Below are 17851 nucleotides of genomic sequence, written 5' to 3' on the forward strand. Positions count from 1 at the left end.
AATAGCTAGTGTGACAGAACTTGATAAAAGTATTTGTGAACATACACAATATGAGGATTTTAAATATGAACATTTACATATATTTCATAGCATAGATCAGTTATTTACTTCTATTACAGCCTGTAAGTTGAAAGAACTTAACAGGGACAAAAATGATTATGGTAAGGGTTGGGCCTACCCAACCCCCTCCCCTTCACAAGAATGGGGCAACAAGTTCCCAGACCATGTTAATAATTCTGATACTAACTGTGAGTTCTCTAATGATTCTTCAAGTGTTTTTTTTTTTAGACCCTCGGGAATCCCCCCCACCCCGATACGCTCAGAGAGATTGAGTAACAAAACAGCTGGTCTGGACCAATCTTGGGAAGCAAACCACAGGAACACATATCCCCCCAGCACTCAATGGAACATGAGAGGGAAATACAAACTTGGTCCAACAGGAATTAAATAATGATTTTTTACCTTTTTTAGTGGATAGTATTGATCATTTACTACCCCATTGTCACATTATTACCAATTCAGAGGGTGATTTTAAAGTATACAATTTTTCCAATGTTTCAATTGAGACTAAACACTGTAAGTTGTTTGCTAAAAGTTTTACTTATGTACCTGCAAAATCCACAGACATTTCCAACATATTAATAGGCCTTAAGTTATACACACACAAATTGAATTTTAAGGTTTTGTTTCAGAATTTGTTTTCGGACTACTTTATTAACCCCTTGGCTATGTCCAGTACATACAACCCCCACTTCACCCTATTATTCAACTGTTTGAAAGAATATGCAAATTAGATATTTGTAATTTTTTAAGGATTAACCAACACAGACAGGTGGACAAGAATGTATATGATGTCCTACATGATATCAAATGTGTACTTGATTCAGTTAGAATAATGAAACGCGACAAGGGAGAGGGGGTAGTCCTTATGAATCAGGATGATTACACCAATAAGACATTACACATCCTAGAAGGGAAGGCCTATACAAAATCCTCTGTTAATGAATTATATGTAGCATACAATAGAATTAAAAATGACTTACAGGATTTATTTATTGAGGGTTCCATCACCATTGATGTTTTAAATTATTTAACTGTGTCACATCCCAGGATGTCAGTTATGTTTGGGTTACCCAAACTACATAAAAACCTCGAACAACCACAGATGAGACCCACTGTAGACGCTAAAGTCTCCATTACCCACAAAAATTGCAAAATTCCTCGATATTAAGCTCAAGGAACTGGTGTACAAGGAATCCCACATTTGTAAAGACTCATGGAGTCTTTTACAACTTATTAACAGCATTCCGTTTAAAACCTCATATGTGCTTTTGACTATTGACATTAAAGATTTGTATTCTATCATTCCCCATTGCACAGGGCATGACTGCTTTTCAGAATTTTTATATGAGAAAGGTGTTGAACATAACAGTTTCCAGGTATACACGCAATTACTTGAACTTGTTTTGAGGAATAATTTTATTTACTTCAACCATAAAATATATTTACAGCAGGAGGGTGTGGCACTGGGTTCCTCATGTGGGGTCCTTTATGCGAATATTGTCACACAATGGGAAAAGAAATTCCTTTTCACCTGCTCTTTAAGTATGTAAAATGTTACACTTGCTTCCTGAATGACATTTTTATTTTATGGGATGGACCCTCAGAATACATCAAGGATTTAATTGCATATATGGATTCCACTACATCATTTTTGAGATTCACATATAATTATGGTATGGAACCTTTTTTGGATGTCCTTTTAATCAAGGATTATGTTAACAACAAATTTGTGTTGAAAGTGTATAAAAAGGAAACCTACTCCAGTTCCTTACTTTATTATTCTAGCACACATCCACAGAAACTGAAGAAAGCCATTGTAAAAGGGCAGTTTGTTAGGGCAGCCCGGATGGTTTCTGACAATGGAGGATTTCCTAAGTGAATGTGATAACCTGAAGTGTATGTTTCTAAGTAGAGGTTACCCATACAAGTTTATTATGGATATTATGGTGAAAGTAATGTATAAAAGGGAGAGAGGTTTTTTAGTCCTCTATTATCCAACCTGGATACCCATACAAGTTTATTATGGATATTATGGTGAAAGTAATGTATAAAAGGGAGAGAGGTTTTTTAGTCCTCTATTATCCAACCTGGATACCAACATAGTTAGCTCAGGTGATTATCGATAATAATCAAGAAGAGAAAAGGGACTATACGACCTCATTTATTACTATTTACACTAATGACAGTTACAACTTAAGAAGAATCCTAGAAAAGAATTGGTCCATACTAAATCATGAGAAGGCTATTAGACCACTTATAGGTACCCAACCAACCATGGTATTTAAGAAGAGCAGAAATCTAAAAATCATTTTTGAAATGAAACCACAGGTAAACAGTAATTAATGGCTACATGAAAAAGTGTGCAATGTGTAACTATTGTAAACACATTAAGGAAGGTAACAGTTTTCAGGTTGACCATCGAGCTGGCACCTCGGCGTTCATCAAAATCTACTGCCAATCATTAGCAGACTGGAGTTCCGCTGTGGTGACCCCTAACCAGGAAAAGCTGAAGGACGACAACAACAACAACAATGTGAAAGTAAGGCTTCACCAAAAAATATAATTGTGCCTCTGAAAGGATTATCTATTGTGCTTTATGCAATTGTTGCAGCTGTTTTTATATAGGTAAAACAGATCAGAAGTTGAATCTACGAACATTTACACGATATAAAATAAAAAAAAAAAAGACACCAATGCACTTATCAAACATATAATGGAAAACAGTGGACATTCCTTCAATTTTATTATTACTGACAACATAACAAAAGAAATCCGTGGTGGTGCTTGGCCACTTTTATTAGAGAAAAGGGAACTATACTGGCAGCTGCAACTTAATGCATCCAGCTGGCCAAGCTTAAATGAGCATATTTCTATTAGTTCCCTTTTAAAATTGAAGGCCCTAGAAAGATAATACAGTAAATTATTAATTATATACATTTTTAATAGAATTTTAAATATATATATATATATATATATATATATATATATATATATTTTTTTTTTTTTTTTTACCTATTTATTGTATTACATGAATGTTTTACTATATTTATTGCTGTATACATTGAATTTATGTGATTTATATATACAGCTATGGGATTTAAAATGTGTTTCTCTTTAAGGGGTGTGTCATTGTAAACAATCCACTAACTGGTCAAGACGTTTTTAATTTTTACTATACAATGTATTGGAATGTTTAATTATTTATCTGATATAGTTCTGAAGTGGTCAGGACGATAGCGTTTATCTGTTGTTTTAAATTTTTGGCTCAATAAACTCCAGTATTGGTTTTATTGAAGTGGCTTATTTGGTGCACTGTTTCACTGTGGAGTGGCATTTCCTACTGTTCCATCTTGGCATTTACATGTTTGCACATGTTATCAGGTTCCATATAGACCATTTTTTGACATTGGAACGAGTGCTTTTGACCTGTTCTTTACAGATAAGCGGTGGAGAGTAGGTGGTAGGAATGTTTTGAGGTATATGTGGTGAGGACAGGTGGGAGACGTTTTCACTGAACCTGTCCACTAGCAGGTTGGATATTTCCACTGGTTCAGTATATGTGTTACCAATCACTACCAGTTCAGTGCAAATCTGGGCTTTTGCTTTATGGTTTCAGATGTAGCTAAAGAATGCCTTATGATTATCCTTAGCTAGGGATGCTAATCTAGAGGCATAGTTAGCTTTAGAGGACTTTAAAAGATGTCTTACTTGTTTGCTCAAGGTGAGAAGGGTGAGCTTCCAGTTCTGAGATCATTCCTTGTTGCTCTTAGGCAGCACTTTCTTCCTCTTATTACATAAGCTGTTTATGGCAGATGTATACCAGGCAGGCTTGTTTTTTGTCGAGGATCTTGCTTTGGTCCTATCAGGTACGGCTGAGTCAGTACAATTGTATAGATGTTTATACAATGCATTGGTGTATATCCCACTATAGGTGTCCTTGTTGTCAGTGGGGAAAGGAGCTCTGAAGCTGTTAATGCCTTCTCATAAGAAAATGTAGTTGTCTTCTGTGTGTGTGGGGGGGGGGGGGGGGGTGCCATTGTTACTTTGAAAGGGACTGATTTATAATCAGAGTTCACCAGGGAGAGATATACACTTGTGGGGGTGCCAACTATCTGCTTCAAGGCACTTGAGTTAACGAAGTCCAAGAGCCTTTGGGTGAGTATGTTTGTACATGTATAATTTACCCAACCTATGGACGGGTTGTTAAAGTCACCCATAACCAGGGTGTTTGGTTGTATTTTGAACGACTCAAGTAGATCCGAGTAGGCAGTGTGGATATCATGGTTCATGGATGGGGATATATAACTGATAACTAGGAAAGACCCCCTCTCCAAGTTATTTGCACATGGAGTAACTCTAGGGAACCATTCTATTTATAAAAATCCATCTGGAAATTTCAAAATATGACCATGCTTTTCTAGGTATTTTACATTTCCCCTTAACATGGCTGACCAGATTCACACACATTTTTGATTTTTTCATCTAGCTTTCACCACAAACTACTGTTCTATCTAGTGCTTTCATTTTACAATGTCAGTATGACTTTTACAGGAGTTGTTCCAATAGAGCAGTTCTGAACTTTGTAACAATTATGTGAGTGTTTCATAAACTGAATTTTTTCCCCACTGGAAGTCTGAATCTTGTTTTAAAACAGTCTCATTCCTGTGTGTATTTATTTGTTTATTTAACTCTGTGTTGTACAGCAATACAGATATTATTGTAAATCTGATTAAAAAGAGATTAGATTTGAGAATTTCAAACTATGCTTTGCATTTAGTTACACGGCTGCAATTCCATTGATTTGAATATATAAGCAATAAAAAAGTGACACAGGTTCCTTCCACACTGTGAATTTAATATATAAGCAATAAAAAAGTGACACAGATTCCTTCCATACTGCAAATTTAATTTAACTAAGAGCTTTTGTATCTTTTATACTGAGACTATCAGAACAGTAACAAAACAAATAAAAGATCACGTCAGTCAAATCACACGACTCCTTTCATATACTCCAGTTTAGTAGACGTGTACACATACAAACTCTAAACAAAATACGATTTCAACACAAAATACGTTTTCAACACAGGTTCAAGTAATAAACATAGACTAATACTTAAAACGCTGTTTACAGTTTGGCAGCTTTCTTTTCAAGAAAGCTGTTAACAGAAAAGGGGCTCATTCAGTCCAGATTTCAGTGCTGATTCAATTTTAGCTGCCAAACTGGTTCTCCCAATCTTATGCCCCCCATGTATTTGGTGGACACTTTTCAAGTATTACAAAAAAAAAAAATTCAAATTGTTACAGTTCAGGGTATGTTCATGTAGGCCATTTGTTAGATGACAGGTTTTAATACTATATACCTGTCAATCTATTCATTCACTTACCTGACACTTAGTCTTCCCAACATAAAACAAGTCACATGACACACAAATTGCAATATAAATAACCCTGATAGTAGCATAGTTATAATGTCCTTCACAGCCAGCAACTACAGGGAAACCTGAAACAATACTGGGTGTGTCATAAAAGAACTTACATTATTTGCATGTTCCACATTCTGCCATCTTGTTGTTGGATCCAGGTTCATTTTTTTCTGCTTCTACCTTCTCTTTAAAATTCTGCCCCTTCTAACAAATTATCAATTCATTGCCTAAAGTCTCAATAGCCAGGTTCCCTTAAATTTCAGTGTCCCCAGTTCTTCAGAAACATATGACTCAAGCCAGTGGATTTTGTATAGTACACCAAAATTATACAATTCCCAAAAACTATTTGGCTAGCCATTGACCTATGGTGTTTTGACTAGTCTTTAAATGACTAAAACCACGTTCGGTGCAAGAGTACAGTACTGATGCTTTTTGAAAGCCAAAAATACATTTGTGGTCACAGTTTGCTACAGTTTCAAGCAGAAGAATTGTGGAGATGCTAGTTTTGGGAACTGTACATGGTGTCAGAAGACCTAGCTACAGTTTTGGTGTGCAGTCTCAAAATGCAGAATTTACACATATACGTATGTGGGGAAAAAGGGTGCATTTAGGCTTGCCACTGTCCAAAAATATATTATTTTCTGTACTAATAACACCGTTAGATTTTATGGTTGGAAACATTTTAATGTTTGGTCTTTTCAGCTTGGTATTATAAGACTCAGTAAACTAAGTTTAGTCTATAAACCAGAACCACAACAATTCTTGTTTCGAAGCAAAAAGCATAGCATTTCAGTACTCATCTTTTTTGGTTAGTTGATTTGTCTGTATTCTAGGTCCATTGCTTAACAAGATGCATTGGGAAATCAATATCTGTTTTGTAGATGTGGAAAAAAGTAACGAGAGGAAATGTTAATGTGTCACTTATATGCTCCATTATATGAGTTTCTCAGAGTATTTTGAGAGGCTGATGAATGAAGAGAATGAGAGAGAGAGAAGGTTGGATGATGTGGGGATAGTGAATCAGGAAGTGAAACAGATTAGCAAGGAGGAAGTAAGGGCAGCTATGAAGCGGATGAAGAATGGAAAGGCTGTTGGCCCAGATGACATACCAATGGAAGCATGGAGGTGCTTAGGAGAAATGGCAGTGGAATTTCTAACTAGATTGTTTAATGAAATTTTGGAAAGTCAGAGGATGCCTGAGGAGTGGAGAAAAAGTGTTTTGGTACCTATCTTTAAGAATAAGGGTGATGTGCAGAGCTGCAGTAACTACAGAGGGATAAAACTGATTAGTCACAGCTTGAAGTTATGGGAAAGAGTAGTGGAAGCAAGGTTAAGAAGGGAGGTGAGGATTAGTGATCAGCAGTATGGTTTTATGCCAGGAAAGAGCACTACAGATGCAATGTTTGCTCTGAGAGTGTTGATGGAGAAATACAGAGAAGGTCAGAAGGAGTTGCATTGTGTCTTTGTAGACTTGGAGAAAGCATATGACAGGGTGCCTAGAGAAGAGTTGTGGTATTGTATGAGGAAGTCGGGAGTGGCAGAGAAGTACGTAAGAGTGGTACAGGATATGTACGAGGGTAGTGTGACAGTGGTGAGGACTGCAGTGGGAGTGACAGATCCGTTTAAGGTGGAGGTGGGATTACATCAAGGATCAGCTCTGAGTCCTTTCTTATTTGCAGTGGTGATGGACAGGTTGACAGATGAGATCAGACAGGAGGCCCGTGGACTATGATGTTTGCAGATGACATTGTGATCTGTAGTGAGAGTAGGAATCAGGTTGAGGAGACTCTGGAGAGGTGGAGATATGCTCTAGAGAGCAGAGGAATGAGGGTCAGCAGGGCTAAGACAGAATATATGTGTGTAAATGAGAGGGAGGGTAGAGGAATGGTGAGGATGCAGGGAGTAGAGTTGGTAAAGGTGGACGAGTTTAAGTACTTGGGATCAACAGTTCAGAGTAATGGTGAATGTGGAAGAGAGGTGAAGAGGAGAGTACAGGCAGGGTGGAATGGGTGGAGAAGAGTGTCAGGAGTGATTTGTGACAGACGGGTATCCGTAAGAGTGAAAGGGAAGGTCTACAAGAGTGTAGTGAGACCAGCTATGTTATATGGGTTGGAGACAGTGGCATTGACAAAAAGGCAAGAGTCAGAGCTGGATGTGGCAGAGTTAAAGATGTTAAGATTTGCAATCGGTGTGACTAGGATGGATAGGATTAGGAATCGGTATATTAGAGGGTCAGCTCATGTTGGACAGTTTGGAGACAAAGCAAGAGAGACGAGATTGCGTTGGTTTGGACATGTGCTGAGGAGGGATGATGGGTATATTGGGAAAAAGATGCTAAGGATGGAGCTGCCAGGTAAGAGGAATAGAGGAAGGCCTAAGATAAGGTTTATGGACGTGGTGAGAGAGGACATGCAGGCGGTTGGTGTGACAGAGCAAGATGCAGAGGATAGGAAGAAATGGAAAGAGATGATCCGCTGTGGCGACCCCTAACGGGAAAAGCCGAAAGAGAATGATGATGATGATGATATGAGTTTCTCATCGCAGTGAGTTGTGAAATGTACACCTTTTATGACTTCACATAAATGTCCATAATAAGTAACATTCATACTGCCAACATAACAAACTGGTGCAATTTACTATCATACCACTGTTAATGTAGTAATTCTATACAACATATAATTCCATCTACACTGACAGAAACATCATTTCTCTGTCCCTGTTATATTTAAATGTCATCATTCCTCTGCCTTTATACCTTATATAGCCGCGGTGTTGCAGCGGTTAGCGTTATCGCCTCACAGCAAGAGGTTCTCCCGTTCAATTCTCGGCTGGAGCGCCTTCTGTGTGGAGTCTGCATGTTCTTCCCACGGTCGAGTGACATTAAAGAAATGCAGGTAGGTGCGAGTGTGAATGGGCGTGCCTTCATTGAAGGTTGGGTATCGGCTGGCAGCTCGGCACCGTAAAATCCACTGCCAATCATGAGCGGACCGGAGTTCCGCTATGGCGACCCCTAACTGGGAAAAGTCAAAAGATTTTTATTAGAGCTTTATACTATTCTGCTTAACTAATAATGAAGCACAAATGAAAACCTTCCAGGAATCTTCATCTTCTGTGTTTAAGACATTCTCAAATCTAATACTTAACACAGATGTGCATACACTCACATATTTCTACTGCAGTGCTTATCTCATTCTGAGCTGAAAAAAGCTGGCACAATCTTTTTACATCTACTTACATCCTGGAGAAGACTCTAAGTGACTATCCGGTATTGTGCTTTCTTCTGCTTGTCCATCTTCAGACCACAAATTCTCAACTGTTTTCAAAATAAGTAACAACTCGTCTTTTGGAATACTGCATTCTGTGAATTAAAGGAAATTGTTAGAAAAAATGTTATATGAACATAATAATGTAATTTAGCCATAACTGTATTACTGCTCATCATTGCTGAAAGCTTTTCCACCATGCATTTCCCCTAAACAATAGCATTGTCTTCATTTCTGAATTTAAAACAATTTATTAGTAAAGATTTGGAAAGAATTGGACATAGATTTGTAATTTCGCAAGTCATGCATCAAAAGTTAATGACACATGTTAATCTGAAGCAGATTTAAAATGCTTAAGTCACATTTAGCTTTGGAACAGGAACATGCACACATAAGCATTTATGTACTTGATCTAACTATTCAAACATCCAAGGAGTTCCTAAAAATAACCAAAATGCATGACAGTGCTGACATGAATTTATCATACGTGGCAGTATTTTTTTTCTATTTACTGCAATATTGCATTGGAACGAAGCAACCTGCAACTTGTGAAAAACTCTTACGAGTTCAACAATGGCTATCATAACTTGACATTTATTGATTTAATACAATTGCCTGAAAAAAACTTCCATTTTTGTCTTACATATTAGATGCAAACATCTTGTATACAATGGATGCATACTTGGCACAGAATTAAAAGGCAGGTTGAAATTATGAAAAATATCATAGTCTCCATCCAGCCCCTTAGAAAAAAATTTTCCTTAACAGATTTATACCTGTAATTTAACATATTATTTTGGATAATGTATACATGTTGGCTTGATACGGATCCATGATTTAAAGATTATTTGAACTGCTAATGAGCTGCTTCCTGTGCCAGAGTTCAAGGTTGGAGTCCTTCCTCCTTTACTTACCTGCTGTGCAACTGTGAACAAGTCACTTAACTCCCAGGTTGATCCCGAAAAGGAATAAATTGTCCAGTGGGCTTACCCAGTCAACAAATGGGTAAAACAATAAAGACAAAAATCACCCAGGAGCTTGATATTCTGCCTAGACTGATACAAATCACAGAAATGCAGGGTGTTTCTTTACAGACTTACAGTATTCTAATTCTTCCTTATTGATGGACCTGTTATCATCTGACAAAATGGAAGTTTATTACTGAATGCAGAGTAGGAAATGCCAGAGTAACATGATGTCAGAAGGAGGCGATAAGCCTACCTACTTTACTGTTTAGGTGCACTCAGCATTCTACATTACCTCCATCTCTGGGCCCCTTGCACCTTTCTCTACATGTCCTGTGTCATATTAAGTGCTTCTGTGGATTCTCTCTCCATCACCATTTCTAGTGGTCCACTCCACATGTCCACAACCTTTTCTGTAAAGAAGTACTTTCATATATCCCAGAAGCTAGAGGTCCCTTGAATCAGTTGCCTGTGCCCCACATGCACACACTGTCATTCCTGTTGAAAAAGATCCCCTCACATTTCAGTGAAAGTTTTGTGTTTATGGTCATTGTCTAGTTGGGTTGCCAGGGCTACGGCTTGGAGAAAGCACCTCACCGGTTCTTTTGAGCTTTTTTTAAAATTGTTTCAGGTTTCAACTTTCTGTTAATAAGTTAACTTGAGTGTTTCAGCCATTACACACAGAGCTATCAGAGGAGGAGGAGCAGCTGATCTGTGATATATAGCAATAAGTAGCCTTCTTTTTGCATATTTGTAGTAGTTATTGCTTATTCTAGATATTTATAGCAATTTTATTGTATACTGCATACTTGTACTGTATTTCATAGCTATTGCCTCACTTGTGATAAACATTTCTGTAGTGTTTTCTCCCACCCTCCTTTCCTATTGGCATCTTGTCTTTATACCTGCTGGCCTTGCAGTTGCCCGCCCCTACTCTAAATTTGATCTTGGACACTCCTCCCAGTCTAGTGTAACTAGCTTATTCTACCTAATACAGAAAGAATATCTGAGAAGGCCGACCCACTTAGTTTCTTTCCTTATGTTCCTCCTTTCTCCCTTTCTTAAAAAAAAAAAAAATTGCCTGAATATCCTTGGGTTCTGACTGTGCTTCTCAAACATTTTGGAAATAGAGAGTATATTTTAGTGCATTTATTAAAATTAGAAGTTATGTACTCACCATAACGTTCCATCTGGGTAGGTGTATTCATTTGTCTGCAACCTGTGGGTTATGGATCCGATATCGGATCCGAACCGGCATGGTTTTCCAGCTATGGATCCAAGCTCTCAGCTCCTCCACTCACCCATAATGCCCTGCTCTACCCTCATGACCTCAGATCGAGTTTGTCAACAGCAACAACACCCTGAAAAGGGTAACAGATAATATGCAGGAAACTGAAAGGCCAGGGGGATAGGAGGGCGGGATGGTTGCAGACAAATGAATACACCTACTCAGATGGAACGTTATGGTGAGTACATAACTTCTAAATCTGAAGTAGGAGATTCATTTGTCTGCAACCTGTGGGACAGAGTCCCCAGCTACCTGAATCTTGGGCGGCCATCATGGAAGGATATTCAGTAGCACAGCAGAGCCAAATGATGCTCTAACCCTAGATGCAAGATCCAACTTATAGTGGGAAATAAAAGTATGAGATGAAGCCCACGTGGCTGCTGCACAAATATCATCTAGAGGAATCCTAGCCTTGAAGGCTGCCGAGGTAGATACTGACCGGGTTGAATGGGCATGTACACCTCCGTGCGGGCCTTCCTGAAGCTTGATAAGCCAATAAGATGCACTGTGAAATCCAGCGAGACAGAGAAACTTTAGAAATTGGCTTGCCCAAATTAAATTTAGCAAAGGAAATAAACAACTGGTCGGATTGCCTATGACCAGCCGTTCTGTTTAGATAAAATCTAAGTTGCCTGTGGACATCTAATGAGTGAAGCTTGTATTCACCTTTATTTTCATATTTAGGGAAGAAAACAGGGAGGTTAATGGACTGATTAATGTTTGCTTCAGATGCAACTTTAGGAAGAAAGGACGGGTTGGTCCTGAGGTAAACACGGTCCGGAGGAAATACCAAGTAAGGAGGTTTAGCTGATAATGCTTGAAGCTCTGAAACTCTCTTGGCCGATGTAATGGCTACCAAAAAGGCTGTCTTGTAAGACAAGAATTTGAGATCCACCGTAGCCGCTGGTTCGAAAGGGGGGGGGCGGTCAAGGCCTGTAGAACCAAAGAGAGGTCCCAAGGAGGAACCGCTTGTTTTACAGGGGGCCTGAGAAGAAAAGTACCTTTAAGGAAAATTTTACACAACTTGGCTGACATAAGAGGATTAGAGTCATGGCCAATGTGATAATGAGAAATTGCCGCCAGTTGTACTTTGACTGTGGAACTGCTGGCACCATCGTTAAAAAGAGTGGTTAGAAAGTCAAGCACTAAGGGGAGAGGAACCGTGAAGGGATTCAGGCCTTGCCGCCCACAAAGAAAACCGTTTCCACTTGCTGCGGTAGACTTTCCTAGTGGATGGTTTATGAGCTGCCACCAGAATTGCCTTAACAGGTGACGAAATACCGGGAGTCCTGATCAAGAGTGGAACTGGAGCAGCCAAGCGGTCAGCTTCAGGTTGTCCAGATTCGGAGGAGGTATGCAGGATGGATGGGATATCAGATCCGGAATGGGATCTAGAATCCAAGGAGGATTCACCGAGTGAGACCTTAGAAAGGGGAACCAGATCTGTCGAGGCCAAAACGGAGCAATGAGAATCATTCTGCAACCCACCCGAGAGGCTTTCTGAAGAACTTGGAGCATCAGAGGCAAAGGTGGATAAGCATACAGAAGACCGGGTGGCCAAGCATGCACCAGAGCATCTCCTGGGGAACCTCCTGGAGGAGGTATCAGAGCGAAAAAACTGTCGCACTTGGTGTTTGAGGGAGAGGCAAAAAGATCGCATGAAGGAGTTCCCCACCGTGCGAATATGCGTTCTGCTACTTGAAAATTGAGAGACCACTCGTAAGGGGTCAGAATGGTGCGACTGAGCTTGTCCGCCAGGATGTTGGACCGACCCGGAATGTGCATTGCTATTAGAAAGCGGTTGGTGGAGATTGCCCATTCCCAAACTCTCATGGCTTCTCGACAAAGGGGGTAAGACCTTGTTCCCCTTGCTTGTTGATGTACCAGACCACAGACATGTTGTCCGATTGAATCGCAATTGTTCCCAAGGGAAGAAAGTCCTGAAGTGCTAGCAACGCTAAGAGCACTGCTCTCATCTCTAGAACGTTGATATGCAGTAAGGTCTCTGAATCGTTCCATGTGCCTTGGACGGTCCGGCCTCAAAATGCCCCCCCCCACCCGAGGCGGGAGGCGTCCGTGGTCACTGTGGCGAGAGGGGGAGAAGCACAAAATGGGCGGCCCCCGTGGAGATCTGGAGAGTGAAGCCACCACAGGAGGGACCGCTTGCAAGCCTTGCTGATCGCAATGGGATGATGCATAGGGAGAGCAAGGTATGACCACTGTACTAAGAGAGTCCATTGAAGGATGCGCATATTGAGCCTGGCAAGAGGGAGAAGTGCTATAGCAGACGCCATGGACCCTAGAGCCCTCAGGACCAACTCCGCCGGAACAGAACTTGAGTGGAGAATGGCCCGCACCTGGAGTTGCAGATTTTGAACTCTGTCCGCAGTGAGGAAGGCTCAGAACTCCTTGTGTCTAGCCCGCCCCTATAAAATCTAAGAGCTGTGTGGGCCAGGTTGGATTTCTTTGTATTTATTGTAATGCCCAGAAAGGGAGCAAGATGGAGAAAGGAGTCTCGCCAATAATAGTAGATGCCTTGTTGGGGCGGTAAGAAGCCAGTCGTCCAGGTAGGGAAAGACCTGCACCCCCTGAAGCCTCAGGTGGGCCGCTACCACTGCTAATACTTTGGTGAACACCCTGGGGGCTGTGGTGAGACCAAAGGGAAGGACCCGAACTGGTAGTGACTGGCTCCCAGCCGAAGCGGAGGAACCTCCTGGAGCCTGTCCATCAGGATGTGGTAGTACACGCCTTTGAGGTCTATCGAACACATCCAGTGATTTTCTCCCAGAAGGGGAGAATAGATTGCAGAGTGACCATTCGGAATTTTCTTTGGGGACTGCCAGATTCAAGAGAGAAAGGTCTAGAATTGGTCTTAGTTCCCCCGTCTTCTTTGGCACTAAAAAGAACCTGGAGTAGAACCCTGATCTGATCTGGTCTGGGGGGACGGGCTGGATGGCTCTTTTCTTTAGCAGATGGCCAATTTCTGCCAAAGCGGCCTCCCGCTGACCGGGTGGAACGACTGGGAGGGACTTCAACTTTGGAAAGTGAAGAAAGGGGATGCGATATCCTCTGGATATGATTTGGAGAACCCAGCGGTCTGATGTTATGGACTCCCATGCCGCTAGGTGCCCCGAACGTCCCCGACTGCCTCCAGAGTGGAGCAGCCGGGCAACCCTCAGGGTTGCTGCGCGGGCCGCTCAGAGAAAGGTTCCCTGGACCCGAAGTTTCTGGGAGCCCCTCTGCCTCTAGGGCGGCGTCCTCCCTGTCCTCCTCTGCCACGGAAGGACTGGTTGTCCGGAGCAGGCTGAGACTGCTGCGACTTCCCGAACCACATCTTCTTCTGACCCTTTTGGTTCCTAGAGTAGCGCCTCTGGTGTGCACAGAAGCGGATTCTGACGGCAGACAGCGTCTTCCCGTCCTTCTCGCTCTGGGTCAACGTTTCGCGAACGGTTTTGCCAAAGAGAGCAGAACCATCAAAGGGGGCGTTCGCAAATGACGCTTTGAAGGGCTCAGAAAAATCGCAGTGACGGAGCCAGGCCTGACGTCTAGTGACAAGGCCTGCCCCTGCGGCTCTAGCGGTGCCTTCCGTAGCGTGGGAGAGTAGCCGCATAGAGGTATTAGTAACTGACCTAAGAGTGGCCATGCGGGTGGAGTGCAGCACTCTGTCCTCCTCCGACATGGACTCTGGGGGAGATGCAGCGTATTCTTTAATGAGATCTTGCTGCATCCTAATGACGTGTGCCAGGTAGTTCAGCGCCCTTACCGAGAAGGTTGCTGAACTAAACATCCGCTTCCCCAAGCGGTCCATCATCCGAGACTCCTTGCTCGGGGGATGGACTGAGGGACTCTCCTGAGCAAGTTCCCTCTTGGTGGCCGCCGCCGTCAACATGGCATCTACCGGAGGCCCCTTACTCCAATGGGCCCGGTCGGACGGTGGGCTGAGGATCCTATCGGGCCTCTTAGGAATTGGCTCCACGGTGTCCGGTTCCTTCCACGCCCTGGTGGTAATGAGGTCCACCAGGGGGTCGGCAGGAGGGGACACCCAAGAGGTAGACGGGCCCGCTTCAAATGCCTCCAAGAACACAGACTCGTCCGAGGAAGACTTGGGGGCAGACCACCCCCCCCTTATACGGAGCATTTCCATGATGTCTCCAAATGAGACATCCTCGGGGGGTGACCGTGGGGAGCCTTTCCCTTCCTCCAAGTCCGTGTCTTCCATGAGAGACTCGGGGGAGTCAATGTGCCTCCTTTTGCACGTATGCTTGCGAGGGACATCCTCTGGGGGGCTGTCAGAGGACTCCTCGCAAGCAGCAACTTGTTCCATTGGAGCAACTTGGGGCACAGAAGCGGGCTGTCCCAAGGGCCGGATGGTGGAAGCCTGGCCCAGTGCAGAGGGAGCGCGGGACGGAGCCGAAACAAGTGCCGGGGGTCCGGAGACCCTCAACAGGGCCCTCTCCACTACATCAAATGCCGAAGGGGAGCCGACCTCGACCAAAGGATCCGACAATCGCTACCTCGGATCCGAAGAGTGGATCGGAGCCGGCGCCGCGCCGGATCCGGCGACAGTGCGCCCGACACAGACGGGCGCCGGCGAGCACTGATCCCCGGATCCGAGGCTCGGATCCAGGCTCGAGAGGTCGGATCCGATGCACTCGAGGGCAGGGTCGGATCCGGCACAGTACTATCGGCGCCGACCCACCCCGCCCGGCTGCTCGGCTCCAGCTGCTCCAAACCCGGATAGTGGGTCGGAGAAGGAGCAATCGGTTTGAAAAAGGGTGTTGAGCTCCCCCCCAGAGGGGGGGGAGGAAGAGCACTCCCATCTGCATCTGGGCCTGGATGAACCTTCTCATCATCCGGTCCAGATCAGCATCCGAAAGGCTATACGTGGATCTCGACGAGGCTACCGAGGTAGGCCTGGAGTGCCTCCTCGATAGCCTCGATGGAGATCGGGTCTCCTCCTCCTCAGGTCCCGGTGAAAAACACACTGGAGACCGGAGCCGAGAAGGAGGAGACCGAGCCGACAATGGAGCCGACAACGGAGCCGGGGGAGAAGCCCGCTTGGCTGGCGGGGCCGAAACAGAGGTCTCGGCCCGCCGCTTATGGTGCTTCTCCTCCGTCCTTTTCTTGGCATCCCTCTCCTCCGAACCAGAAATGGGAGGTTGAGTCCCAGGAGGAGGAGGGGGTGCCGCAGAGGGAATAACCGTAGGCACGGTTACTCCCGAAGGAGCGGAGGTCGGAGCCGAGTCCGGCGGTAAAAGGTCCGCCAAGACAAGCTTGAACCTCCGCTCCTTCAAAGCCCTGGGGTTGAACCCTGCACAAATTGAACATCCAGATGTGAGGTGTTCAACCCCCAGGCATCTAACACACCGAGTGTGGCCATCAGCTGGGGAAAGCTTATGGCCACACTCGGAGCATTTAGAAAATATAGATTTGGGTTGGTCTGCCATCCCAATCTAACAAAGTAGTTACCAAACTAAAAGTAACTAAACAACCAATATACACACACAGGCCCAACACACACACACACTACGCCAACAGCGAGGGGAGGGATAAAACTTTTAGATTAACTCTAAAAAGTAAAAATATCAAAGGGGAAACCTACACTTTCACACAAAAAATCAATAAAAACTTCAAAATTCTGAAATTTAACAGTAAAACTAGCACTTAGCTTGAGAGCTTGAGAAACAAATCCAGTCACCATGCGCGGCAAACGAGATCTGGGGTCATGAGGGTAGAGCAGGGCATTATGGGTGAGGGGAGGAGCTGAGAGCTTGGATCCATAGCTGGAAAACCATGCCGGTTCGGATCCGATATCGGATCCATAACCCACAGGTTGCAGACAAATGAATCTCCTACTTCAGATCTGTATTTGTCTTAATATTGCTGCACTGTATCTGAATTGTTTTAGTGTGCTTTAGCTGCTTTTCTGTATATGTAAACTTTTCTGTATATGTAGAGTAGCTACTTATTCTACTGTATTACTGCCTCTTAAATCGTTTTTCAGTTGTGCACTTACCTTGCTTCATTTAAAAAGTTTTAAATTGCTAATTTTGTAGAGTTTTAATTGTATTTACTGTTTAGGGCTACACACTCAAGTGTGTTAGCCTTTTCTGTGTTTATTTAGTGTATTAATTGCATTGTTTAGCCTGTTTTAACCCCAAAAAAAATACTATCGTGTTTGCTCGTTTCCTGCCTTTCCTAGCTAGTATAGTCCAGATCCCAGGCTTTGCTGGTTTCAGGACTTTATTTTCCGTGTTCAGAGCTATCCAGACCTTGCTGTGGTAGAGGGAAGTCCTACTGCTTACCAGTGGGAGTGGTGAGCATTGTACTGCCTGTCTAACATTAGAGGAGTGGTTTCCAGCTCTAAAACTGTAATTTTAGCCATTTTGGGCTGATTTCTATCCCTTTCAACGTTCTGGCTTAAAAATGCATGTGTTTGCGCATTTTTCACATCGTGCAGCACAGCGGGGCTATGGTTAAACTATTCCAGGTGCGAGAAAATCTGCTCTTCAAATTTTCCCTTAGAACTAGCTGGTTTCTTAGTAGTAGCACTAAAATCTGAACTCCTGTGACTACCACTTGCTCTAGAACCTGCTGGAAAGCACTAGGAAGCCTTAAACTGATACAAGCACTCAACTCTCCTTGTTAATAAGGAGAAATTAATCGTAGGCACTAAACAGACTATAATTGCAAAGTACCTTGCAAAGGTAAGGGAAAACAGCTCTTGTACTTTACATAAAAGCACCTAAACAAGCATGTCCAAGGGTCAACTTCCAGTGATTTCTCCTGTCCACCTGGTGAATCTGGGCATACTGGGGCAATGCAGCAACTGCCTCATGTACACAAACA

General features: G+C 43.0%; 1 protein-coding gene across 1 annotated transcript in view; it reads right to left on the reverse strand.

Moving 5' to 3' along the window:
* The window catches only part of LOC122806380 (zinc finger protein 883-like), a 181119-nt gene that overhangs the window by 62308 nt on the left and 100960 nt on the right, over window positions 1-17851 (reverse strand). Inside the window, exon 4 of the mRNA XM_044076734.1 lies at window positions 8722-8844. Coding sequence (XP_043932669.1) covers window positions 8722-8844 — 123 coding nt within the window. The remainder of the gene's footprint in view (window positions 1-8721; window positions 8845-17851) is intronic.

The sequence above is a fragment of the Protopterus annectens genome, chromosome 7.part0 (genome assembly GCF_019279795.1).
Source record: "Protopterus annectens isolate FY-2018-M chromosome 7.part0, PAN1.0, whole genome shotgun sequence".
Taxonomy (NCBI): Eukaryota; Metazoa; Chordata; order Ceratodontiformes; family Protopteridae; genus Protopterus; species Protopterus annectens.